This window comes from Cupressus sempervirens, chromosome 9, assembly GCF_028749045.1.
Source record: "Cupressus sempervirens isolate cs-2001-9-10 chromosome 9, ASM2874904v1, whole genome shotgun sequence".
Lineage (NCBI taxonomy): Eukaryota > Viridiplantae > Streptophyta > Pinopsida > Cupressales > Cupressaceae > Cupressus > Cupressus sempervirens.
Genome location: NC_143126.1, coordinates 365,323,009 through 365,350,747, shown reverse-complemented (window position 1 = coordinate 365,350,747; position 27,739 = coordinate 365,323,009). Strand labels below are relative to the sequence as shown.

Here is a 27,739-nt window from a genome sequence, read left to right as displayed (position 1 = left end):
CATAGGATGCAATGCGAGGTATGTGTTGAGCTTGTAAACCCATTCTCTAGCTGTTTCAAAACATAGTTTTTATGCTTTTGTCTCCCATCAGGTCTGCCTTTGGAATGTTCTCTCTTCTAACTCATAAACCTGTCAAATTTCAGGTGTTGTTTCACATATGGTGGTAAAGCACCCCACTTTGCATGTAGAGCCAACACATCATCAGTAAAAGATGTTGTCTCAACCTCAACACTGGCCTCATCCAACTCAAGCCTCAAGAAAGTAGGACGCGCAGGCCTGTCATGTATACCTGTGGGATTAAATCTACAATTAGCTCTAGACTTATGTGAACTCACTGAAACACTCCTAGTACTCTTGTCTTTGCTACAACCCCTGGGTAAAGAAATGCACTGTAGGGTGTCAAAGAGCTGCTGAAGAACATTAGCAACCTGGTGTTGACCAGCTACAATGTTCCTGAATAACACTCTAGCCTTCTATCATCATCATTACCTGCATTTCTATCTCCCATGGTGCCAAACTGAATTCCCTATTCCCCTTCACCTGGTGGTGAAGCTCTACCTCAGCAAGTATAATGAACCCCTGGAATAAATCTCTGTGGCTGCATGTATGAATCCAACACCTGAAGGATAGCAGGAAACCACTCTGATACCACTGTAAAGAATCTTTCTCGATTATGCTGGAGAATTAATGTTTTTTAGTTTTTGCAATTTTTTTTGGTTTTTGACAACATATGCTTTTTTCAAATTTTCTCAGAAATTGAAATGGTTAAATTGCATAGAAATTGAAAATGCAGTTTTCGAAGTTTGCACATCTGGCATCATTCACTGTATGTTAATATGAAAATACTTACAATGCAAAGTATACCTAATTTATGCAACACTTTATTATTTCAGAAATATGTAATGAATTTGGCATATCAGAAATTATGTTGATGATCCTCAGAAATGGTTGACATTGGTCTAATGAATGCAGTGCTTGACCTTCCAAGATAAAGCCAAAGCCTCTAATTATAGACACAGGCCAGAAAAAGGAAATTGCAGCCCCCAAAAATGATTATCACTGCCTATTAGGGTACCGTCCCTCTGATCCATGACAGCCAACACAATTTCCAATGCAGCCTCCTCAAAATTGCTGGGATCTGCTAATATGTAAGACGCCTAAACTAGCAAGGATCTACAGAATTCTAATGTTGAACCCATTCTCTAAGTCATTCTTCAATTCCAACCACAATCGCTGCAATATACCATATTAACCAACACAACTCATTGGCATTCAGACAACCAACTCAAAGTGTAGCAACCTGAAGAAGAATTCACAAAAAACAATATGCAAAGGATGGATCAATTTGGTTTCTAGAGCTGCATTTATAATAATTTATCCAAATAGCTTCTCCAGTACACAACGGCTACTGTCTTCAACTTCACACTTTTCTCTCAAATCATAACTTGCTTTTCACTTAATTTGAATAATCGTTAATTAATTCCCTCTAGGTGCCATATTGCACTTTTGATAAAACATACAACTTATGTTCATAATGTATTTAATTAAGTAAAACTTAATTAAATAACCCCAATAATGACCAATAGTCATAATAAGTTATAAATCATCAAGTGACCCACTAAAATGTAGAAGTAACACTGGTAATATATAGTGCCCAACTGCCATGCCAAAAATGGAAACTAGCCCATACTAAGTTACTATAAATTGCAAGTCGATCACGAAAGACCCTCAAATCAAGTTGTTAGCTCACGAAGGTCACAATGATGAGCTAACACTACCATGCCCCTCGCACCTACTAAAAAGGGCACATCACAGGGCAGAGAAAATTCAGGAGTTCTTGGGGACTCGCCAAGTTTACAATCTATAGTTAGAATAATCTTGTATTTATTTACTGCACTTATTGATTCTAGCTGAATTGAGAGGAGAATTTATTTTTCTTCAACTATAAATGAACAATTCATTGACTAACAAAAATCATTTATTTATGGAATACTTAGGGGAAAACTACAAGACGAGATCCAATTGTTGGACAGTGCCTCAAAGAGTAACCTCAAGTTTGAAATGTCCTAAAATTTTATAAGATGAAAGACATAGTTGAGTATTTTATTTTATATTAATTTTATTCGACATTGAATATTAAAGGTTGTTGTGCTGGCCATTGCCCAATTATTGGTGTCTGCACTTATCAGCAGTCTTCTTGTATTTTTGTCCTAGTAATGCTCCCACAGGTTGCTTGGTGCTTATGCTCATTCCTTCAAAATAATTCCTTAACAACAGGATAGGGTTATGGTAAGTACATATAGATTGCATACCTAATCTTCTGTCCACATAACAAAGAGTTTTTAAACATAGCGTGGCCAAAAATGAAAGGATGTGGCTTCTGAGTGATTTTACTAAATCTGTAATATACTTTTTGGTGGTGCTATCAAAACCAATCCCAATTTCCAGGTGGAGAGCCTTTTGCCAAGGCATAGCGATTACTATACAATTATAGGGTAGATTCATAACACAGTAAAAGGAAAATCTTCTGTATATTCTAGAAGCTTCAAAGTTTCCAGCTGAGACTATGTAGGCTGTAATATCTGTGCAATACAGTGACATTGTATGGAAATTGAATCTGACTTGCATTTGTTGATATTCTGTGATGCTCGAGTTCAAAGTTCAAACCAAAACAAATCTGCTTAATATCTTTTTTTATGTTCTGTAAATGGTTTTATGGTTAGTGTTTTTCATTCTTTTCTTGTAATCAATATTTGCATTTGTCTATGGTTTAAGAGTGTTACACTAGGTGATGATGAAGCAAAGAGGAGAGGAGTCCAAAAGACTATACTAGAGAGAAAAGGGCCAGCTGCATTTCTTTATGCTGTTGAAATGACATCAAGAACTGAATGCAGAGTTCATCACAGCCTGGAAGAAACTGTAGATGCCATTTTAGCAGGCAAGGATCCATTCTATCTCTTTTCATTTGGAATATACAATTTATAATGCATGATTTAGTCTGGGGACTTAAAAGGAAAAGAAACAAAAGAGTCTTCTGTTTATCGATTTATATCTCTCATGAATGGTCCATATCATTTGGAAAATAGGGAAATCTCCCTTATTTGAGATCCGCCTGATGGACATGAAGGTGGACAATGTTGGAAATTCTGCTTTGACAAAAGAACTTGGCTTTGTAAACGAATCTACAGAGACAATCTCAGAATATTTAAATTTGGATTGTGATCTCAAGACGTGTGATAAGAGTGATGATGATGACCTATTTGAGCATAAAAGTAGACCTGGGCTACTTTGGAGGGACAAAGACTCACCACTTCTCCTATACACTTATCAGGTATGCTACTGGAATTTGACTCTTTCATCCTATATTGACCTCTTTCAAGTTTCATGCCAGAAAGATTCTATATTTAAAGATAATTTGGTATTGACTTAGGATAAATAACAACATATTTAATTGCTAGCAGAAACCCAAACCTTGAGTACATTTTATTGCATCCAGAAATACATATTTCCTTATTGCTGCTGCAAAAATTCTTGATGACTGAAGATCAAAACAAGATTTCTTGGTGCATCTGCTAAGCAACCTGAAAAGAGGGATTTGATTTTAGACTTTCACAAATCCGTCAAGAATGGAAAACAAACTTAATGTTTGGACAGTAATTGTCATTCCATTTATTTTCTACTAGTTTTCACAATATTTTTCTTGATCAGGGAAATATATAGTTTTATTAATTATGTAAAGTACTTTATTACAGTTCTTCATGAAGCTGAAACTAACCGAACTAACTAGAAAATCCCTCCTGCCACTACCACCATCCACTGCTGCTACTGACTTCAAACACAAACCTTAATACTACTGCCTGGGCCTATACAAAACGGACAACTACTATTAACTGAAAATTCACATTATACCCATACCTATACAAAATGGGTAGACCTACACCTAAACCTGATATACTAATTTAGAGAGCAGATTGGCAAGCCCCATCATTAACAAAAACTGGCTTTCACAGACTAGAGAAAGCAAAGCAGTGCCATCCCTTAAGCAAAAACTTTAACAGAGATGACCACTAACACCTACCTGCTGACATTGACCTCGTAGATAGGGTCTTTGGAATTTTGGGAATGAACAAACTGCAGTTTGTGTCCTACTGGGCCTTCTTGGGTTTCCTTTTCTCCAGTTCTAGTAGACACTTCTCCTCCTACTAGATCTGCAAAAAATCAAACAGCATATCCCATAATCCCCAGTCTTCCTCCCTTGTTGATTAACCCAAAATCAGAAAGGGCTTAAAACTCAATGTAGATCCCACCACTGCTCTCCAGAGTCCAAACTCTGTCCCCTGCTCTCAACCCCACTCCTGGTTCAGCCATTGCTATAATTGGGATAATTCCCTTGACCATTGGGGCTTGACACAAGCTTGTGTAATCCTTGAGGCCTCTGAAGAATGTTGAGGATATGTAAATGTTAATTCTGAAACAATGGTCCGCCTTTATAAATTCTTCGCCCAAAATCACATCAACGCACTGCCAAAACCTGAGATCATTAATCAGGAAGATCCCTTTCAATCTCTTCAGCATTACTTCATCCTGAAAAGCTTGCATTTGATTAAGAGTACGGAGTGCAAAATTAGCTTTCACGTCTCCCTATTAGGCTCTTTGAGACCCAATTCACCTGCACACCATATGCCCAAAGAACAATCTGATAAAAGCAGAGGGTGAATGAATTAATTCTGCCCATGGACTTAAAGGCTTCCTCCAGACGCTTCTAAACAAGTACCAATGCATAACACCAGTCCTCCACGTTAGGGTTGTTTACCGTACGGGGTAAATAGTTTAATGCATACAGACAATAGACAAGAACATGTAACACAGCAGTACTCCTGTTATTGTTCGCATATATGCCAAAGAGATTACATAGTGCTTCCAATGATGATTATAACCATGATCCAAAGTCATACATTTACCATCCCGAAGAACCTTCCCAAAGGGGCCCGTCAGTGTAATGTCCCCTCTTTAGTACGACATGGCATTGTTCGTGGATTTGCCTATTATAGATTCTCGTAGGAAAATGGGAGTGATGAGAGAGTCATTTTGGCATTTATTTGGTATTTGGATGGCTTATAATGCTCTTGGAGATATTATTTTATTTATATTTTATCATATGGAGCCTACATGTTATAATTCTAAGTTGAGTTGCACTTTTTATTTAATAAAGCTATTTAATTATAAAAGTGCATTATAATGAGATTTTATAATAGATGCTTCTAGAAGTTCTTAGTAACTTTTTAGAAAAGTGAATAAATAGAGGGCTTGGCCTCCCATTTGCATATACGGGATTTGGTAACTCAACTACATCTTCTATGAGCATTTGTGGAGCTTGATAGTCTGCAAATATTCAACATAATCCTTGAGAACGATACCTCTCAAGAGGTTGCATAACTGAGGAAGTGAAAGACCTTCTGAAGGGTTGCACATTGGAAATGGTACTTAGCGACTTCATGCTGATCTAAATTGGTATATTCAGTTTGGACAAAGATTTGATTGAGGGTTTGATTTTTTTAAAAAGCAAAACCGAAAAAAAGGCCGAAAAAGCAGTCCGAAAAAAGCAGTCTGAAAAAGCAGAACTGAAAAAAGCAGGCCGAAAAAGCAGTCCGAAAAAAAAGTCTAGAAAAGCAGTTCGAAAAAGCAAATCCGAAAAGCAGTTCGAAAAAGCAAATTGGAAAAAGCAAAGCAGAAGGGGCATCATTGAAGAAAATTATTACAGCCATCTACAACCACGTTCCTTTGTTAGTATTGCTTTTTAGGTGTATAAGTTTCAGCTGTAGGTGCATTATACCAACATTATCATTTTTTGTAATCCATGTAAATGCAAAAAGTCTTGGCCATATTTCATGAGCATTGTATTAGAAATTTCATTGCAATTAAGAAGATAATAGTTGTTGGTGTCATTTAAGCAATTCAATATCATTATTTATCAACTAGTTAGTTTGCATACCAACTATTTGTAAAAATGCCAGTTGGCTGTAGGTGTTCATTTCTCATGCTTAGATCATATATAAGCACTGAATATTGTCAGAATTAGTTGCACACTCATGATAGGTCATTGTGTAGTCCATTTTGAGTCTTCTAGCACAAGATTCTCATTGATGCAAATTGAAGAAAGAGTCATTTAAATCAAACTGAAATACTATATCAGTCATGTCCCTTGCATGTGAATTGTTTGATGAATTTCTTTGAGCTTTTATCAACATTTTTGAGAGCAAATTTGAGGAGGGTCATTATAGTGGTATCAGAGCTATAAGTCCTGCCATCCTGTGGAGGTCTTATAGGGAATTTGGAACAGCCGGATAGAGGGGAAAGTGTTTGACAAAATGTCAAAACACTAAAAATCAGAGCATTTATGTTTGAGCATGCGACAGGGGCCTTATAATTTCTGCAATACCCGAGCAAGACAAAATAGGATTTCAGACCTGCAGAGCGAACAGTTTAGTTCATCCGCGTAGGTGGACATAGAATCCAGTCATACAGACACAGAGGAGGTATTCTTTAATCAAGACAGCAATATGGGTGACTAAGATGACAGGAATACAGGATTAGGCAGAGGCGGGAATGCCGGTCCAGATCAAGGAGAGGAAAGATTCTTACAGTTATTAGACACCTTGGCACAAGGACAGCGATTAGCAAAGTAGAGAGCACAGGAACAGAGTCAGAGATTGGAGCTTATGATGTAGATAATGGCTCGTCAAATGGGGTTGAATGCTAATGTGGGTGGAGGAAATAATTAGAATGGTAATAATCAGGATGGGACACATAATGGAGGCGAACAAGTTGGGAACAATTTCGGTCATGCACCCCAACAAACTAGGACAGTGAGTTCGAGGCCCATGGTTCCCACATTTCCTCCTAGAGCTCCAGAGCAGCCCATACCAGAGCCCCAGATCACTGATATACAGGACCAGTTGAGGAGAGATTGGGAAGCCGGAGGTCCAGAATTTACTGCTGCAATCACCTTTAGGGAGTATATGGATGTGCGGATGAAGCATATGCCACGTGGACATGACAGGAACCAGAGCTATGAGCTACGGAAGAAAGTAGGGAAACTTCAGTTACCATATTATGATGGCTCGGAGAAGTCTACAGCAAGAGCTTGGGTTCAAAAGCTTGACACATACTTTCAGTTGAACCCTATGCCTGAGGAAGAAGCTATTAAGTATGCAGCAATTCACTTGGATGGGTTAGCACACAAGTAGTGGCATCATGGTATGGTCACTATGGGTCATGCACACATTACCTCATATGTGGAATTTACGGAGAGACTGATTGAACGTTTTGATAGGAAGGATCCAGAACTCCATTTCAAGGAGTTAGCTCAGCTTAAATAGTGGGGATCATTGGAAACATACATTTCAGAGTTTCAGAAACTTGCAGTGTTAGTAACAGATGTATCTGAACAGAGGATATTGGTTCTATTTATGGATGGGTTAGCTGATCCGTTGAGAGGGTGGATGAAGCTCTCAACCCTCCCACTTTGCAGGAAGCCATTAAGAAAGCTCGTGACATGGATTCCTCTTCAGCTTCTAAAAATAAATTTCAGGCAAAGAGTTTTCTTTCGAGGAAAGATAAGGACAGGAAACCTTTTCATAGAGAGGCTCAGCTACCTAAGGAGGAAAGTAAGAGGTTGGACAATGAGACACTTAATGACCTACATAGGAAGAAGCTATGCTTCTATTGCAAAGGGCCTTATGAGTATGGCCATGACTGTCCTATGAGGCCTAAAGGGAAGGCCAACCGGGTGATGTGGGCTTATTACGAGGACTCAGATTCAGATAGTTCAAAACACCATGATGAGGATCCTGATGAAGCAGAAGGAGAGCAGGAGATAGACAGTGTAGAGCAAAAGAAGGAACCAGAGCTACATTTACAGGAAGCACGACTGTCTAGTATCCAGAGAGAGGGATCTTTCAGACTTCGGGGAGTCTTGGCTGGGCAGAAGGTTATTACATTGTTGGACACAGGTGCCATGCATAATTTCATTGATGCACGATTCGTGGAGAGGCGTGGACTCATTACTGAGGAGTTCGAGGGACTAAGAGTCAAGGTAGTTGATGGATATACTCTTCGTTGTGATAGGATGGTACGAGACCTACCTTTGCGCCTGAACAACTATGAATTTAAGGCGGACTATCATGTGGTCAACATGGGTGACATGGACATAGTACTTGGGATGCAGTGGCTACATTCTTTGAAGGTGGTTACCCTGAGATTGGAGGATATGGAGATACAATTCGAGGTGGATGGTAGGACTCATGTGCTAAAGGCTATCCGTAATGGTGATGTCAGGACTATCTCATTTAGGCGGATGGAGAGATTAACTAGGCATAATGATATAGAGTGGGCAGTAGTTTGTACTTTGATGCCTACACAGGAGGAGCAGCATAAGGCTGAATATCATCCTGATATTTAGAAACTAAGGATTAAGTACGAGAAGGTATTCAGTGAGATTCCACCAGGCAAGCCACCAGACAGAGGCATTGAGCATATTATTGAGCTGGAGGAAGGTGCCAAGCCTGTCATGATCACACCATATCGGCACCAAAGCGACTCAAGGATGAGATCGAAAGGACCATTGAGGAGTTGCTAGCTATGGGGCACATCTGACCAAGTAAGTCACCTTTTGCATCTTCTGTTGTTTTGGTCAAAAAGAAGGATGGAATTCTTCAGATGTGTATTGATTACAGGGTGTTAAATAAGAGAACCATTAAGAACAGATATCCCATTCCTCGCATTGATGAGTTGATAGATGAATTGCATGGGGCCTGTTATTTCACGAAAATTGATTTGAGATCAGGATATCACCAGATCAGAGTCCGTGAACAGGATATTGAGAAAATTGCTTTCAGATGTTATTGTGGGCACTTTGAGTTTGTAGTCATGCCTTTCGGCTTGACCAATGCACCTACCACTTTCCAGTCCACTATGAACAAAGTTTTCCACCATCAGTTGAGGAAATTCATGTTGGTGTTTTTTGATGACATTTTGATCTATAGCCGATCATGGCAGGAGCATCTAGAGCATTTGGAGATGGTGTTGAGCATTCTACAGAAGGAGTCCTTGTATGCAAAGAAGTCCAAATGTGACTTAGGGATGACCGAGCTGTTATATCTGGGACACATCATTAGTGCAGATGGAGTGCGGATGGATCCTGAAAAGATTCGTGCTATTGTTGATTGGCCTCCACCAGAGAACCTTACACAGTTGAGGGGGTTCCTTGGTTTATGTGGTTTCTATCATAGGTTTGTCAGTGGCTACTCACGACATGCGGCTCCCATGACAGATTTGCTGAAAAAAGGGGAATTTGTGTGGACTCAGAAGGCATAGGACTGTTTTATGAGATTCAAAGAGATAATGACTACGTGCCCAATTCTAGCATTACCTAATTTCACGAAGCCATTTGAGCTTCAATGTGATGCATCTGGAGAGGGAGTAGGTGCTGTACTTATGCAGAATAAGCACCCAATAGCTTATGAGAGCAGGAAGCTTAGAGGTTCCAAGCGTTCATTTAGTATATATGATAAGGAGATGTTGGCCATCATGCATGCTTTGGCCAAATTCAGACAGTATCTTGTGGGTAGCAAGTTTTGTATTAAAACTGATCATAACAGTCTGAGGCATTTCTTGGGATAGCGAGACCTGAATGATCGCCAACAAAAGTGGGTAAGCTGCAGGCATATGATTTTGACATCACATATGTCAAGGGAACTCAGAATGTTGTTGCAGATGCTCTATCTCGAAGGCCACACCTCACTTCTATGGTTCAGATATCAGAGGATTGGCGACACTTGATTATAGCAGAGTATGCCAGGGATACATGGGCCTCCAATATAGTGGAGGGAACAATGATTGATACCGGGTACACACTTGTAAATGATTTGATCATTTACAAGAACAGGATTTACTTAGTCCCAGGATCGAAGGTTAAGCAGCTGATCTTGAGAGCACTTCACGATTCACCAACAGAGGGCCATCTCGGGTACTTCAAGGCTTACAGATCAGTTCGAGAGCGGTTCACTTGGAAGGGGCTGAAGGCTGATGTTTTGCAGTACGTTCGAGAGTGTCTTGTTTGTCAGTAGAACAAACAAGGACACACCTATCCAGCAGGGCTCCTGCAGCCACTTCCTATACCTGACAGGAAGTGGGAGTGCATCTCCATGGACTTTATCACAGGTTTGCCCAAAGCACAGGGTCGGGATTGTATTTATGTGGTGGTAGATAGATTAATGAAATATGCTCATTTTTTCCCTATCACCACTACACACTCAGCAGCACAGGCGGCAGAGGTCTTTTTCTGAGAGGTTTTCAGATTGCACGGTTTGCCTTGCAACATTGTGAGTGACAGGGATAGCCGTTTCATGAGTCACTTCTGGCAGGAGGTATTCCGGTTATGTGGCACCGATCTCACACCCAGCACCAGCTATCACCCATAGATTGATGGTCAGACGGAGATTGTGAACAAATGGGTGGAAGGGTATTTGAGGAATTATGTGGTAGCTCAGTAGCGAGCTTGGGTCAGGTGGATGTATCTCTGCGAGTATTGTTACAATACTACATATCACATGACTATACAAATGACACCCTTCATGGCACTTTATGGTTATGAGGCACCTAGTTTCTTGGATTTGTTGCTGGATGACAGCCGGGTACCCAATGCAGGTGAATTGTTACAGGAGAGTAAGGATATAGTTGCTACTCTCAGGGACAATATTGCTAGAGCTCAGAACCAACAGAAGCAGTATGCAGACCAGAAGACGACTGAGCATAGTTTTGAGGTAGATGATATGGTTTATCTCATGTTGCACCCATACAAGCAGTCTACTCTTAAGAAAACTGGTACAAAGAAACTCAAGCCACGCTATTATGGACCATTCAGGATTATCAGGCGAGTTGGTGAGGTGGCTTATGAGTTGGAACTTCTTGCAGACAGCAAAGTGCATAATGTATTTCATGTGTCACGTCTCAAAAAGGCTCTGGGTCAGAATGTGGTGCCGTTTGCAGTATTACCTCCCTTAGATGATGAGGGAAAATTGATCCTAGTGCCAGAATCCATCTTGGAGAGCAGAGAAAAGCAGCTTCGCAGGAGGGTGATAAGAGAATACCTGGTTAAATGGAAAGATCTACTTGTTGAGGATGCTACTTGGGAGGGGGAAGCTATTTTGTAGCACCCGGCGTTGAGATTGCTTGAGGCCAAGCAATTTCAGGAGGGGCGGACTGTAATGTCCCCTCTTTAGTACGACATGGCATTGTTCGTGGATTTTTCTATTATAGACTCTCGTAGGCAGATGAGAGTGATGAAAGAGTCATTTTGGCATTTATTTGGTATTTGGATGGCTTATAATGCTCTTGGAGATATTATTTTATTTATATTTTATCATATGGAGCCTACATGTTATAATTCTAAGTTGAGTTGCACTTTTTATTTAATAAAGCTATTTAATTATAAAAGTGCATTATAATGAGATTTTATAATAGATGCTTCTAGAAGTTCTTAGTAACTTCTTAGAAAAGTGAATAAATAGAGGGCTTGGCCTCCCATTTGCATATACGGGATTTGGTAACTCAACTACATCTTCTATGAGCATTTGTGGAGCTTGATAGCCTGCAAATATTCAACATAATCCTTGAGAACGATACCTTTCAAGAGATTGCATAACTAAGGAAGTGAAAGACCTTTTGAAGGGTTGCACATTGGAACTGGTACTCAGCCATTTCATGTTGATCTTCATTGGTATATTCAGTTTGGACAGAGATTTGATTGAGGGTTTCATTTTTTTTAAAAGAACCAAAAAAGCAGGCCGAAAAAGTAGTCCGAAAAAAAAGTCCGAAAAAGCAGAACTGAAAAAAGTAGGCCGAAAAAGCAATCCAAAAAAAACAGTCCGAAAAAGCAGTTCAAGAAAGCAGATCTGAAAAAGCAGTTTGGAAAAGCAAATCGGAAAAAGCAAAGCAGAAAGGGCAGCATTGAAGAAAATTATTTCAGCCATCTACAACCAGGTTCCTTTGTTAGTATTGCTTTTTAGGTGTATAAGTTTCAGCTGTAGGTGTGCATTATACCAACATTATCATTTTTTGTAATCCATGTAAATGCAAAAAGTCTTGGCCATATTTCATGAGCATTGTATTAGAAATTTCATTGCAATTAAGAAGATAATAGTTTCTGGTGTCATTTAAGCAATTCAATATCATTATTTATCAGCTAGTTAGTTTGCATACCAACTGTTCGTAAAAATGCCAGTTGGCTTTAGGTGTTCATTTCTCATGCTTAGATCATATATATGCACTGAATATTGTCAAAATTAGTTGCACACTCATGATAGGTCATTGTGTAGTCCATTTTGAGTCTTCTAGCACAAGATTCTCATTGATGCAAATTGAAGAAAGAGTCATTTAAAGCAAACTGAAATACTATATCAGTCATTTGTCCTTTGCATGTGAATTGTTTGATGAAATTCCTTGAGCTTTTATCAGCATTTTTTAGAGCAAATTTGAGGAGGGTCATTACAGTCGGCTACATAACAATTACCGACGACATCAACCCGTCAGCTACACAATATTTACCGACGACATCAACCTATCGGCTACACAATATTTACTAACGACAAGGCTTGCCTTGTGCAGATTAAATGGCAATGTGATTTCTCATGATGCTTAAAGTACTTGCCACCTTTCCTTCCTCAAACACAAAACATTACCTATCATAATTACTTTCAGTTACCCAGCTAAGAATGGGCGGATGCACAGAAAAAATCTGAAATATAATCCCCCCTTGTAGGCATCGATGCTAAACACTTTTGACTGGAACCCTTTTCTGTAGAAGAAACATTCACTACTTGGGGGGGAGGGGGGTGTGGTGTTGTTGGTAGGGCGTGTATTAGTAGTGTATGAACATCAGACAATTTGTTATATTTAATCCAAACTGTAATTGGTAACTCCAATTTATTTGTTTGCACTTAAGCATCAAATCAAAACATAATAGAAGCACCAAAAGAATCAAGGAACAAAGCACAAAAGAAAATGCACAAGAATGTGATGTGGAAACCCTATGTGGGAGAAAACCACAGTAATAGCAGCTGCTAGGATCTATTGTCATAATCCAACCTCACTAATCTGATCCAGATACAACCTTTAAGGGCCCGAACCCTAGGGAGTCTCCAAACCCCTGTTTAAGAGGAACAACTCTTTGTCAAATTGAGCACCTACTCAATCACTCTGAGTATCAACCCAGTTACAATAAATGACATCTCAATTCAATGTGAATTTACAGCTCAACTCAATCTGAATGCATTGTGATGCAGTTTGCAACTTTATGACTTTAAATTTGATTCTGAACTGATCAATATGTCAAATAATTACAATCTGGAACATATGGAAAGTCTTGCATTTAAACACTTCTCAGAATCACTTTCCAACAATTAGAAGTTCCAGTTTTCCAAGTATTATCAATCCATCATGTATATCAAATTTAAGAGCCATAAGACCATAATGTAATTTTAGGTGAAATATAGATATCACCTCTATCGAACATGAGAAATTGATAGTAACTATCAAACACTTGCACACTATCCCCCATCTGCTGTCGTCCTGTATATTTCTTTAACATGCTCTCCCTTCAGACCTTTATAGACATGACTTTTCATATGCTTTAAATGTCAACAATACTGCACAAAAATGTGTATTTCTTGCATTCCCTAATTGTCATTCTTTCGTTTATTGAAGACATCTGGGTCTGATATACTTCTCAGAAAAATATAATTCTCAATTACAAAACAGACATTTTTAACATATCACATCTCAATGCACACTCACATAATCAATGTTCAATTTGGATCAGAATATATAATATCATTTTTCTGTGTTTCGAAAAATGGAATCTGGTTATAACTGTTCTGTCACCACAAACTGACGATGCTGACTGTATATCAATAAATTCCCATTCTTAACATACATGGCTCGTTAAAAAAATAAAATGCAAATATAATAATACAAATGCAGTTTGATAATAACAGCCAACTAACTGACTTATACGGTGGCAACTCTTATATTAAAAAATGACAGGTATTCATCCGAAAATGACAGACAGGCGTGTTGTGTCCAGAGAATGTCAAAATCTTCAAAAAGTTCACCATCTTGAATTTTCGAACAATGTATAAAATATCTTGCACTTCACCTTTTCAAGTTGCTGAAGCATGATAACCATATATACAATTCAACTATTTCTGTTGCAAATATTATCATGAATTTTTTTGTCTACATATAAACTTTATCTGACCCGACCTCTATCATCTTTGATTATTACTCTGTAAAAGATCTGCATGCTTTCTTAGTTGCCCAATAGAAGACAAATTCAAATACTTTACAAGGGACCTGTGCGATTGCTTGTTTGCTCGATAAAAACAAATACATTTCAGATGTTAATGCTTCAGTTACTTTTCAAAAATGCACTGGAACCCAAATCAATAATCGCTGCACACAAACCATGTCTCATACATGTATATTGCGACATGTATATTCAAGACCAATACCCTTGCTCCATATGAAGGTATTTGCTCTATTTTTGCTGAAGTCATGAATTCAATCAAACATTTGCATCATTTAAATCATTCAAGTCATCTGTCTTCTTGAATATGTATGTCGTAACAAACATTTCATAATCATAGATTGCCAAATAAGCAGAATTACAAACATTTGTAAACTATCCATCAGTAATTGTTTGTGTATGAATCAAACTTGACATGGTTCTTGACATCAATGACACCTAAAAATCTTCCATTGTCAATGATGGCAAGGCATCCAGCAAACTTGCAACAAACAAATTCTGATCTCTCCGATCTCTGCAACACAACATAATTCTGATAAAATCTAATCTTTGCAAAACTAAAATCTGATCTGCAACTCTGCAATACAACACAGCACATTTCATTTGCTCCCTCTTTGACATCAATGGCAAAGGGATGGGGTGTAGAAAATAAAAGAATAAGAGCTCCCCTTAAGTTCATGCTCTTATGCAGGAACTTCACGTGGCAAAGTCACAACTCCAAGCCTTTCATGAAGGTGTTCAAATGTGGCTGGAGGAAGAGGCTTTGTAAATATATCAGCCAGCTGCTGTTCAGTATGCACATACTCAAGACAAACTTCATGGTCAGCGATTCTCTCCTTCAAAAAGTGATACTGAATAGAAATGTGCTTAGTGCAAGAATGGAGAACAGGATTTGTAGAGATGTTAATCGCACTAGTATTATGACAATAAATAGGTATTGGACCGTCAATTATTACCTTCAAATCCATAAGAGTTTGCTTCATCCACAAGACTTGTGTACTACAAGAAACTGCAACAATGTATTCAGCCTTGGCTGTTGACAAGGTAACTGAATCTTGTTTCTTACTTAACCATGTGACCAAGCTGTATCCCGAAAGAAAATCTTTACAAATAGTGCTCTATTCACCATCCAAACAACTTGCAAAGTCTACATCTGAATATGCCACAAGTTTAAACTGGTCATTATGTTTGCCTGAAACCAAGCAACCACAACTTGCATTATGTCGGGCTAGATGCTGTTAGAAATAAGAAACTACCAATCATAGATCTATACTGTGTCTGATCTGTCTAGGAGATTTATTATCTTTACTCAATTTACACCCTGTAACCACTGGAGTATTGACAGGTTTATGTGATAATCCCCAAACAAACAAGTGAAGAATGATGAATAGATTTTAACATGTAGAAACTATACATCAATTTATCATTAATATTTTGAATCAAAAATTGTTATTGATTTCTAGGATAATTAATTATTCCCCTTACCATTTATTTTAATCCTTTTAAAATATTAGAAACAAATGAAGACAATTATGATTTTTATTTTTATTTAAAAGAGGCTAACGTAAGTAATCAAATAATAATATATTATTAAAATAAAGACAATCATGATTGTTATTTTTTTAAAGGCTAAAGTGTTCAAATCATAATACACAATGGAACAAATTGGAGAGAAGGCCAACCCATCAATCGTCATGACCTTCCAGGTAGACCGCCCTCCCCACCCCATATATAAACGGCCATCATGAAGGAAGAAGGGGCATCGAAGCATAGGAGAAAGCAACAATCTAAGTATCGAAGGGAAGACACCACCGTGACGGGAAGAGATACAGTCCAAATTACTAACGACAAGACAAACATTGTGGGAAAGTGCATTCTGTGCAATACCAATCAAGGATATTTCGGAAGAGAATTATAGGTCTTAACTCCCTCAGCCACGGGTTGGCATCCTAGTTTGACAATCAATCCAGGCAAAACATTTTATAGTCGAGCACCAGTAGAAGGCGATCTCCACTACAACATTCACGTGTAAGGTGCAATCATAGTGTATTTGCAATCCAGAGAAGGAAGGAAGTTAATCCTGAAACAAACAGTTATTCATTCTTCTGCTACAAACTCCCACAACCACAAGGCAGTTAAAGATAGTGTTCAGAAATCATCAGATTGTCACTTCTCAGAAATCGAGAGATCCTCCCTTTTGAATCAGCTTAGTTTGCAAATAAGCTGGATTTGAGATATATTGAGCTAGGAAACAAATTGACAAACAAATACATGGGCAAATCATAATATCTCTGAATTCAAAATAATTAAAGAATTAAGGCAGAGATCATCTATCACTGAAGGTCAGTATACTGGATAGTATAGGCATATGCATATGAAAGGATGGATATACTATTAAAGTTATGCATAAGGCCTAGATAGAGAAATCTTCTAGGAAGGATGGGTAAATCGGAAACGATTATCCATAGGTCTTAACAAGAGGATATATAGTGAGAAGACGATACTTAGTGGAGAGTTTTCCTACCATGCGAAAGCTATAGGGAACTCTCCCACAAGAACTAAGTATCTGATCACAACCTCTCATTAAGAAGGGGAGTAATCGGGATTAGGAACTTACTTTATTCCTTTTAATTAATAAATAATGATTCATAATTCCATTAGACTACTAACATCCTTGTAGGTGCAAAAGATAAAAGTGGGAAATTTAACCAAATAACTCAAGGACATCACAATTTATGTGTCCATTTGAAATATTTTAAGCATTTCCTTAGTATATTTAGTTTGTGATAGGAAAATGTCTTCTTTCATCTAAGAGACTTGAAAACCAAGAAAATAGGACAACTCTCCTAACATAGACATTTCAAAAGCTGATTGCATTTGATTAGCAAAATCCTTACACACTTTATTGTTACACCAAAAATTATGTCATCAACATAAGCAACCACAATGAATACCCAATTTTCAATAGATTTGAAGTATAGATTATTGCCTGCATTACCTTTGTGAAAACCCTATTGTAAGAGATGGTGATCCAGCTTGGAATACAAGCCCTACGTGCCTTTTTAGAGCCATACAAAGCCTTTTTGAGCCTGCTTACATAGTCTTCTTTTCTGGACAAACAAAACCTTCCAGCTGTTCCGTATAGATTTCCTCTTATAAGAACCCATTCAGGAAAGCTGATTTTACATCCATTTGCCAAACCTTAAAGTTTCTATATGTTGAAAATGTGAAAAACATGTGAATAGCTTCTAGCCTGGCTTCGAGAGCAATTGTCTCCTCAAAATCTACTCCTTCAATTTGTGCATAGCCTTTACACACCAGTCTAATCTTATTTCTAACATTATTTCCATCTTCATTAAATTTATTTTCAAACACCCATTCGACACTAATGTCATTCTTATCTGAGGGTCGAGGAACCAACTCCCAAGTGTTATTTTTCTCAATTTGTGCTAATTCCTCTTTCATTGCATTAATCCAATTATTATCATTACAATCTTCCTTATAGGTTTTAGGTTCTATCTCAGAAATTAAAAATAAATAAGCTTCTTCATTATAGTTTTGGACAACCTTTTTTCTCGTTTGAATGTCATTGTCTTTATTACCAATTATTTTCTGTTTTGGATGACTTATTTTTACAAAGTTAGATGGACTCTTCTCACCAATATTCTTAAAGTAAATTTCATTAACATATTCAAAATATATTTCTCCATCATCATTAGAAATATTTATTTTAGAGGTGGTTTCATTTGAATTGCTGGAAGATGTAGTACTTTAAAACATTTTATCTGAATTAACAACACAATCTTCAAAATTGTCCTTGTGTAATTGTTCATCAATTGTTTCATTAACACATTCTACAATTTTTTGTAATCTGTTGTAGTAACATTTATATGCTTTACTATGAGTTGAGTAACCAAGCAATAACCCTTCATCACATTTTGAATCAGAAGTACTTAAGCCTTCGTCATCACATTTAATATATCATTTGCTTCTAGTTTTTAAAAAAATATTTTACTGAAGCTGGCTTACCATACCATAACACATAAGGAGTTTTCCTAGTGTTAGGCCTGAGTTGAACCATGTTAAGAACATAAAATTTTATGTGCACGACATCCATCCAAAACCTATCAAAAAGATTGGATTCATCAAGTAAGGTTCTACCCATTTTTTTGCTGTTCTATTTTTCATTCAACTACCCATTCTATTGAGGTGTCCTAGCTATAGAGCAATTTGAGAATAGTCATCTATAAACATGATGAAATATCTTTCATTTTGCAGACCTTTAGTTCTGGTGGGTCCACAAAGATCAATATGAATTCGTTCAAGAGCTTTTAGACTTGAATATTTTTTGGATTTAAAACATACCCTAGTTTGCTTCCCTTGTTGACATTCTTTGTACACTATGCTTTTAGGCTTCACAATCTTAGGCATATGTCTAATTTAATTTAAAGAGTTGATCTTTTGTAATGTCCCCTTCTCTATGCTAGCCTTAATGGTGCCTAGTTGGTCTATCTTCCCATCCGGATAGGCTAACGACATGTGATTTAGGATGCCAGCTAGTCACAGGATTTTTTTAGGTTTCAGTTGAGGAGATTTTAATTGGGAAATCCTAAGGTTTAAGTCATTTTATTTTATTGAATTGAAATATAAAGGACTTTATTATTTGAAGTCACTTTAGGACAAAATGACTTAAATGACTAAAAGACGAGATAGTCCTTTCTCCCACATTGCTAAGATGTTTGTATCTCCCCAAACTTCGAGGTGATATAAGGAAGCTTTTACATCGAGATTAACAATGAATATATGATATTTATACACGATTCCAAAAGGTCGCTTAAATGTGACTGGATATTTCCCTAAGGACAAAAACCCTTGAGGAAAGGAGAGAGACTAGGCGCAAACCTAGTACTCATATTACACTATCAGTTTGAAGTTCGATTTGGTACTCAAAAATTAGGCAAGAAGTGGAGTTACTAAGTAATAGGAAGAGGAACTGGTTGGTGCATGGTATTACCATTCAAAGGATATCAATTGTGGCTGGACAACAGTCAAGTAGACGGTCATTTCAGGACTGAAGCTATCAGTGGGATATTTGGTAACTATAACCTTTGCCATCTCAAGCTTATACTGTGATAGTTTCTTTCCACACAGGGGAGTTCACGAGATGAAACATAGATGAGTCGGCATACTGCTCTTCTCACAGTGAATATTTGACACACAGACACCATCGTTTCCATGTTGTTTGGCAAGCACAGTTAATAGTAACGGTGGCAGTATTGGTGATAATCGTAGAATAGAAGACGTGTTGGCAGAGGGTGAATGTGAGAACATGCCATACTGGCTGGGTATGATCACAGGAGATCTCGGGGTGTTTCATGACATTCTTACATAGCAATAGCAGTGGTGTTAATCCACCTATAAAGCACGAGTTCAACTCCCTTTTGTTGTCGGTAGAAATTGTGTATCAGCCGACGAGTCCCTTCAGGAAGGTTCTTCGGAAAGCATTTATACACCCTTCAGGATTATTGTAAATCATCATGGAAGCATAATATAATGTACGGTTTGGCATATGCGAATAATAATAAGAAGTTCTGCTATTCATGTCTATTGTCTGTGCATTGATTTCTTTACCCAGTACGGTAAACATTTGGCACCGTTGCCCTATGAACCTGAAAAGTGGGAGGAATGAAGATTAAATGTCGAATCAGTTGAACAAGAATAAGAATAAGTTGAAGGAAAGGGATGAATTACGCACAGCACAGGAAAATTTAATTTTGGCACAACAGGCTGAACGCAGATGGAGATTTCAGCAAGTTACCGATGGACACAAAAGCACTGAAAAATTGTTGGAAGAGACTCGACAGCGGCTCGATTTGGTGGAAGAAGCAAAGGAGGAGTTTCTGAACCTGCATACGCCATGGGAAGAGAATCCTAATGGAAGGAGATTGACTTGCATGGCTCGAAGTGCCGAAGGAGCACGAGTGTGGAGTGACCTCTTTGTCCGAGATATACTTCTGGAACGAACAGCTTCGGTTGACGAAACCTCTTCTTCACCAAATAGCGCGGAAGTCGAAAACAACGCGGGTGTTGAAAACAGCGTGGAAGCCAAAAACAGTGCGGGTTTAAAAAACAGCGCGGGTGTTCAAAATAGTGCGGGAGCTCAGAACAACGCGGGTGTTCCGAACAGCGCAAGCACACAACAAAACCCCCAACATACAGTGATAATGGCAGGTGCGAAAGAAAAGTTGCATAAATTTGATGGTGATGAAGCAGCTGATCCCATTCGACATTGTAAAACATGTGAAACGATCTGGAGAGCGAATGGCATAACAAATGCGAATGAATGGGTTTGATAGTTTCCAGCAACCCTACGGGGTGTTGCGATTGATTGGTTTACTGACACAGATCCGCAAAAATTAAACACTTGGGATAACATTAAGGAGTTTTGTGTTCAAAATAGTGCGGGAGCTCAGAACAACGCGGGTGTTCCGAACAGCGCAAGCACACAACAAAACCCCCAACATACAGTGATAATGGCAGGTGCGAAAGAAAAGTTGCATAAATTTGATGGTGATGAAGCAGCTGATCCCATTCGACATTGTAAAACATGTGAAACGATCTGGAGAGCGAATGGCATAACAAATGCGAACGAATGGGTTTGATAGTTTCCAGCAACCCTACGGGGTGTTGCGATTGATTGGTTTACTGACACAGATCCGCAAAAATTAAACACTTGGGATAACATTAAGGAGTTTTGTGCAAAATTTCAAATATTGCGCGATGATAATAAGATCGTCAATGAGATATTCAATACCAAGCAGAAGAAGAATGAAACAGTACGGGTCTTCGGCAGGAGGTTGAAGGACTTAATCAGTAGGTAGATCGTGCCACCATCGACATATATTGAAGCATACAATAGGGCATTGAACCTTGAAAGTGAACAAAAGACAAAGAAGAAGAAGAAGACCAGCTCATCCGATTCAGATAACGAGGAACTTTCAGAAGAAGACAGTAGCGACGATGAAGGTAGCAGCAAGAAAGTCCGTGCTCTTCAGAAGGACATGCTGCGGATGATGAAGGAATTCAAAAACATGAACAAGGAGACTAAGGGCAATGACCTATGGTGCACAGAGTGCAAGAAAGAAGGCCATACAAAGGGATCATGCTTGAAAGATCAATTTTGTGAGATTTGCCAGATTATTGGACACTCGGTAAAGGAATGCCTTTTCAATTTGAAAACAAGAACACCGCAACAAGTGTTCCTGACACAGGAAGCATCCCCGTCAGGAGGGAATGGGAACACCAGTATGGAAGGTGCCACATCAGGAGGATATAGAAACAATCAGCGTGGTCAAAACAACAACAATAATGGCGGGAGGAGTCGAATCCAGTACGATGCCAATGGCCGGCCGATAGTTCAATTCCGCACATGCAATTTGTGGGGTCACTTTGCCCGAGAGTGTACAACGGCGAACACATCGAAGTTGTTATGCAGATGGTGTGGACCTGGTGATCATGAAGATGCTAGGTGTTCGAAGTTGAGAGTGAACTTGATCGCCGTTGGGACGGACGAAGAAGAGGTTCTGGCCATCACGCGGCAGCAAATGAAAGTGTACCCCAACCCGGCGGAAGAAAAGAAGAGACTGGAGGAAGCACGGGCAGAGATCTAGAAAGCAACACAGGCAGAAATGGCACACTTGAAGGACACGCCTGTTACCTCCATACGGAACTGTGTAGAACAGAACATCGTACGGCAAATTTTGCAAATAGAGGTACCAGTCAAGATAAATGATTTGCTTCTTACAATGCCTCAGCTTCGATCCACTCTCACGAATATTGCGCCAGCTCTGAAGATACCAGGAGAACAAGGTAAAGGGAAGGAAATTACTGTAGGTAGAGAAGACCAAATGTTATTGGCCCTTACATCCGGATGACATCCCGCAGTCGTCGAGATGGGGATCCTCGGACATGTTCTCACAGACACAATAGTCGATGGAGGGTCTGGCGTAAATGTTTTGCTTGAAGAGACCTAGAAGAAGCTTGGACAACCGACATTGTGGCCTCCTAAATTTCAGTTGCTAACAGCAGATCAACATGGTATTAAACCTCTGGGCATCCTCATGGCACAGTCGGTAACAATTGGCAGTTAGTCGTTCCTGTTGGATTTCGTGGTGATTCCGTTGAAACGAAAAGGATACGACGCCATCCTGGGCTGTGGATGGCTTATCGAAGTGAGAGCTCGACACGACTGGAAAAAGAACACCTTATCATTGGAAAATAAAGACTGGCGATTTGTCATTGATCTGCACACTCAAATGGTCGACAAAGAAGCCCTGTCGTCGGATTCCGAAGGCGAAGGTGAAGGGGATGACGAAGGGAAGAAAAGAATGGAACCTGATGAAGAGGGCGTATTAAGACTGGAAGGAGGTTCGAGTGATGACGATCTAGATTCGTTGAACGGCCTTTTTCATTGGCAGATAGAGGATTATGAGCTATTTCTGAGCTATAATATGTTAAGGGTCGATGAAGATAAGAAAGAAGAAGGAAATGAATGTCCGATGGAACACAAAGAAGCCGAAGGAGGAAATGAATGTCCGAAGGTACACAGAGAAGCCGAAGAAGGAAATGAATGTCTGAAGCAACCCAAACAAGCTGAAGAAGGAAAGGCGGGTATGACTGAAGCTGAAGGAAATAACACAAGGTACGAACCCAAAAGGAGGAAAGATTCCATTGTACGACCGCACAGGAATAAAGTATTACGTCAAACCACATATATAGCAGAAAGTTGCCAGCAGCAAGGAAGACACATCATACGGTCCGCACAGGAAACAAAGCGGAAGGGTTTAATAAAAGTTGCAGCAATACAGAGTGGACATGTTATTGACAGCCAGAAGGGGTAGCTGACGGAGTCCATGGTATCGAGCTTCAGAAACAAACCAGATGATATGGAAAACCAGATGGAGAGATCATGTATCCTAAATAAACTGGATGAGCGACGATTGCATGATAGACACTTGAAATTGAACAGCTTTCAACTTGGACAGTGGGTGTTGAAGTATGACGGTTGGAATGAGATCAAACTCGGGAAGTTTAGCATCAAATGGGTAGGACCATACAAGATACGGGAAGTTGGTGATAATGGAGCGATGAAGTTATCGACACTAGACGAAAAGGAAGTGGCCGATGCAGTAAATCAGTGGAAGTTGAATGTCTACCATGGAAGAAGTAATGCACCCCTATGGACGAACAACTGAGAAAAGACTGTAAGTACTGTATATATGTAAATATTGTACATAATTGTTCCAAAAGTGAAAAAAAAAAGAGAAAAAAAAAAAGAGAAAAAAAAAGAAAAAAAAGAGAAAAAAAGAAAGAAAAAAAAGAAGCAGCTACCGTATGGATTTTGGAAACCAAGAACCGTACGGATTTCCAAGTAAGCAGTTTGAGTCAAGGTCACCGTACGGCTTTTCCAGCCCAAGCCACCGTACGGATTTTAAAGCCAGCTAACGTACGGCTTCTTAAATGACCACCATTGCACGGATTTTGGGAGCCAGTCACCGTACGGATTTTGGAGGTTAAGTTACCGTACGGCTTTGCTAAAAACCTTGCCATATGGATTTCCTCATGTATATGTTATTTGCTGTACGGCATTTGGGAGTCTTAGTGTAGATTTTTTTTAAACAACCATCGCACGGATTTTCCAACATGGTCATCGTACGGATTTTCTAAAGCAGCCAATGTACGGATTTCTATGGTAAAGTCACCGTACAAATTTCAAGATTGTAACACAGAAAACAAGTCTGAGTATGACGTACGAATTTTGAGAGTTCTCTTCAACATACGGATTTTGGCGAGTTTCCTTCAGCGTATGGAGATGAAGGAGAAATTCATATAGTTGGTCATACGGATTTTGAAGAAGACATTGAATTCCAATTTGGCATACGGCTTCCATTCTCAGCACTCGACATATGCCTTGGTGTATGGATTTTTCAGTGTAGCATTAGCATATTTTGGTGTAACGTTTTTTGAAGGGATCTGTCATACGGATTTTGCATATTGTGGTGCAGGGTTTTTGCATAGTGTAGCGTATGAATTCTACAGGTTTGGGCATACGGCTTCTGCATGTTATTGCATTCAGAGTTTGAATGGCATTCCAGGTTATTGCATAAGGAATTGGCATAACATAGCAGAGGCTGGCAGGAGGTTTTCTTACAAAAAAAAAAATAACGTCAACAAATCAAGCATGCTTAGAATGAGTAACGGAGGATACCAAAGGGAAGGGGAAGCATTAGCGATTGCCAAAAAGAGTGTAGAATCGGTAGAAAATGACAGAAATAGTGTGTTTCATGCAGTTTTGTGTGGGTTTTGAAGTGCTAATTTGGTCTTGGCCCAGGACCCCAGACCCTGCGGGGGCGCTGCCCCATGGACCCCCAATCGTTGCAGATATCAATTGTGGGAAGTGTGACTAGTTGATGAAACCTGGAGCTACTACAGGCATAGTGTGCCAGAGGTGGAAAGATCTACGGAACAAGCATTTCGAGAGGGGTGTTACACTTGGAGTAGGTGTTGGCCATGAAGCTATCTTGGTGGATGCAAAGAGAGCTCGAGAGGAGTCGATCATCCAGTTGAAGGCACTACAGCGACACTTAGCTCAGTGGACCCAGTGTTGGAAGCAGAGAAAGCAACACGCATGGCTATCAAGGTCACCTTGAGGAGACAGTATTGTGTTAGCAGAGGCTACAGATGTAAGGGGATGAATGTGGAAGTGATGTGACAGAGGCAGATTTTTTGTTGTAGTCACTCTGTTAATGTATTTTGTTTGTAATTGTCGTCCGGAGACGACTTTTTCTTTTGGGGGGATGATGTCGTCGGTAGAAATTGTGTATTAGCCGACGGGTCCCTTCGGGAAGGTTATTGTTATGTAGCCGATGGGTCCCTTCGGGAAGGTTCTTCGGAAAGTATTTATACACCCTTTGGGAGTATTGTAAATAATCATGGAAGCATAATATAATGTACTGTTTGGCATATGCGAATAATAATAAGAAGTTCTGCTATTCATATCTATTGTCTATGCGTTGATTTCTTTACCCAGTACGGTAAACACCTTCAACACATGACTGGCAGAGCAGATTTATAGTGGTATACAGTAGATTGATTAAGAGGCTGGAAGTGGTGTCGGGTTGAACATGCATTGCATCATTCGAACTCCATTCACTGCATTCATCATCAATACAAAGTCCTCCTTATCAGAGTGAGAGCAAATCAAGAACTGGTCCTAACCTAAAGGTGGAGACATAGGATAACCGCACAGCTGATTTGATCACGAACTTGGTTTGATCATAACACCTGGGAATCGGGTTTGTCTCTTACCTCTAAACCATATGTGTAGTAATATTTGTTAATGTAATCATTTATAGATTGGCCTTTTGTCATTGATATTTTTCATATAGAACTTTTACTGCTGTTACCTTCATAAATCAATGTCGCCCTTTAGGCTGTTAGACCATTATTAATGTTTATGTTGAAGTTTTCGTTCTAATGTTAATGTAAGCATTCTCGGTTGTTGAAGTTAGAGATCAGCTAAGTAATAGTAAGTTAATGCATGATAAAGATTTAATGGTTTCATTACAACTATTTGACGGTAAGTCAATAGCCTAGTTTTGAACTAAATTGAACAAATCCAACAAAGAATATTTCATCTTTACAAGATTATCAAAATTAACATGACCTAGCCTCCCATGCCACAGCTAACTCTCATCAATTTGACTCAAGAAACAATTTATACCTTTTCCCTCTCTTAAATCAAAGACATTTCTCTCAATACATTTACCTTTTGCAATTACCATTCCAGAATCAAGCTTTCTTAATTCACAACCTTGAACATTAAAGTTCATTGTTTAAAATCTTGTAGACTTATCGCGAGAAATTTTGGACAGCAAGAAATAACAAGTTTTTATCACCAAGTTTGGACGCCGAGAAATTGAACTTCTTGCGGTGAGAAAATGGCGAGATACCGGCGATAAATCACCAACTTCCAGCAATAATTTGATGACTTCTTGTGGGCGGCGTTAGTTTATACCCACGTTTGGAAAAAATGTCATTTCATTTTTTGTTTGCTGCGTTTGGCATCTTGGGTGGGGAGGAGAAGGGTTTTGGAGCAGCACTTAGGTGTTTGGCAGCGATTTGTAGTGATTTCTAGTGGATTAAGAGCGGATTCGAAGCTCTTTCCAAGCAAATCCGGATCCACAAGTAAGTTTCTCAAAAAAAAATTCTTTTGAGTTAAACTTTTTTTTGTCTTCCCATACTTGCATATCTTGCATCATACTTGCATATCTTGCATTTGTAATGTTCTTTAATACATTTTACGATTTTAGAGTGAATGAGTCATGACAAAGAGGCAAAAACCTAACACCATCTTTTTGCAATTTTTCCAAAAACAATCAAGTTTTTCTAAATAATTTCAAAACTTTAAGGCTAATACATTTTTTGTTTTATTCTCTGATTTTCCAGCAAATATGGCTTCCTTTGCATCTGGGGCAGCAACATCTTCTAGTAGTCCCGTAGCATGTCCATTTGGATTCATAGGCGCACGCCCTAAATGGGCTAGAGACTTTGCATAGAAATATGCCTTTGAAGGAACAGAGTATAATAGTGTCATATGCATAAAATGTGAAAGACAAATCCGTGGAGGCATATCTCGTTTGAAGTACCACCTTGCTGGTATAGAAAAGCGTGACACAAGCGTTTGTGATGCGACTACGGAGGAAATAAAAAGGGAGATGATTGCTTTGCTTAGTGCCTAAGAAGAGAAGAAGTTGAAAAGGGAAGGGCAAAATTGGCCATGAGGGCAGCCATTTACGAATCGCAAGGTATGTTTCCTTTTTAGTTTTAACAATCATTTATTATTTTCTAATCACGACTAATGCTTGTGTTAAAACAATTATCAATTTATCATGATTCATAATGAGATGATGTGGGTTGTGTCATGTGACTAGGTATCCCAGCCACCCTTGATGAAGAAGAAGCAGTTGAGGGGATAGTGGGCTCTTTTCATGGCCCAAGGATCTGCGTACGAAACACACCTACTCGTGGTGGGTCCTTGGGCTCAGCTTCCACTTCTGCTAGGTCTAGTAGATAGCAAAGCTTTTCTATTGATGTTTATTTTGTGCATAGAAACACACCTGGAGCACAACCATCATTGGAGGGTACTGGATGGAACCGTGATGTGCATGTGCAACTTGACATTCAATGTGCTGATTTTTGGTTTTTTAACAAGCTCTCCTTCAATGTTGTAGCAAGTCCATATTTTCTGAATTTTGTGACTGGTTGTACGGTAGCAGGAAAGGGCTACAAACCACCTACTCCTACAACCTTGAG

The 27,739-nt window shown here is 39.0% G+C and overlaps 1 protein-coding gene across 10 annotated transcripts in view; it reads left to right on the top strand.

The window, feature by feature from the left end:
* The window catches only part of LOC149538810 (protein SEEDLING PLASTID DEVELOPMENT 1-like), a 228,623-nt gene that overhangs the window by 146,467 nt on the left and 54,417 nt on the right, over nucleotides 1–27,739 (top strand). For 6 of the 10 annotated variants that reach the window (XR_016356108.1, XR_016356109.1, XM_089800133.1 and 3 more), the window contains exons 5-6: nucleotides 2,776–2,938; nucleotides 3,087–3,331. Coding sequence is in view for 7 of the 10 variants with exons in the window: in XM_089800133.1 (XP_089656259.1) it covers nucleotides 2,776–2,938; nucleotides 3,087–3,331 (408 nt within the window). In the remaining 3 variants the exon portion in view is untranslated. The remainder of the gene's footprint in view (nucleotides 1–2,775; nucleotides 2,939–3,086; nucleotides 3,332–27,739) is intronic. The other 4 variants (XR_016356110.1, XM_089800131.1, XM_089800128.1 and 1 more) reach the window with 1 other exon arrangement.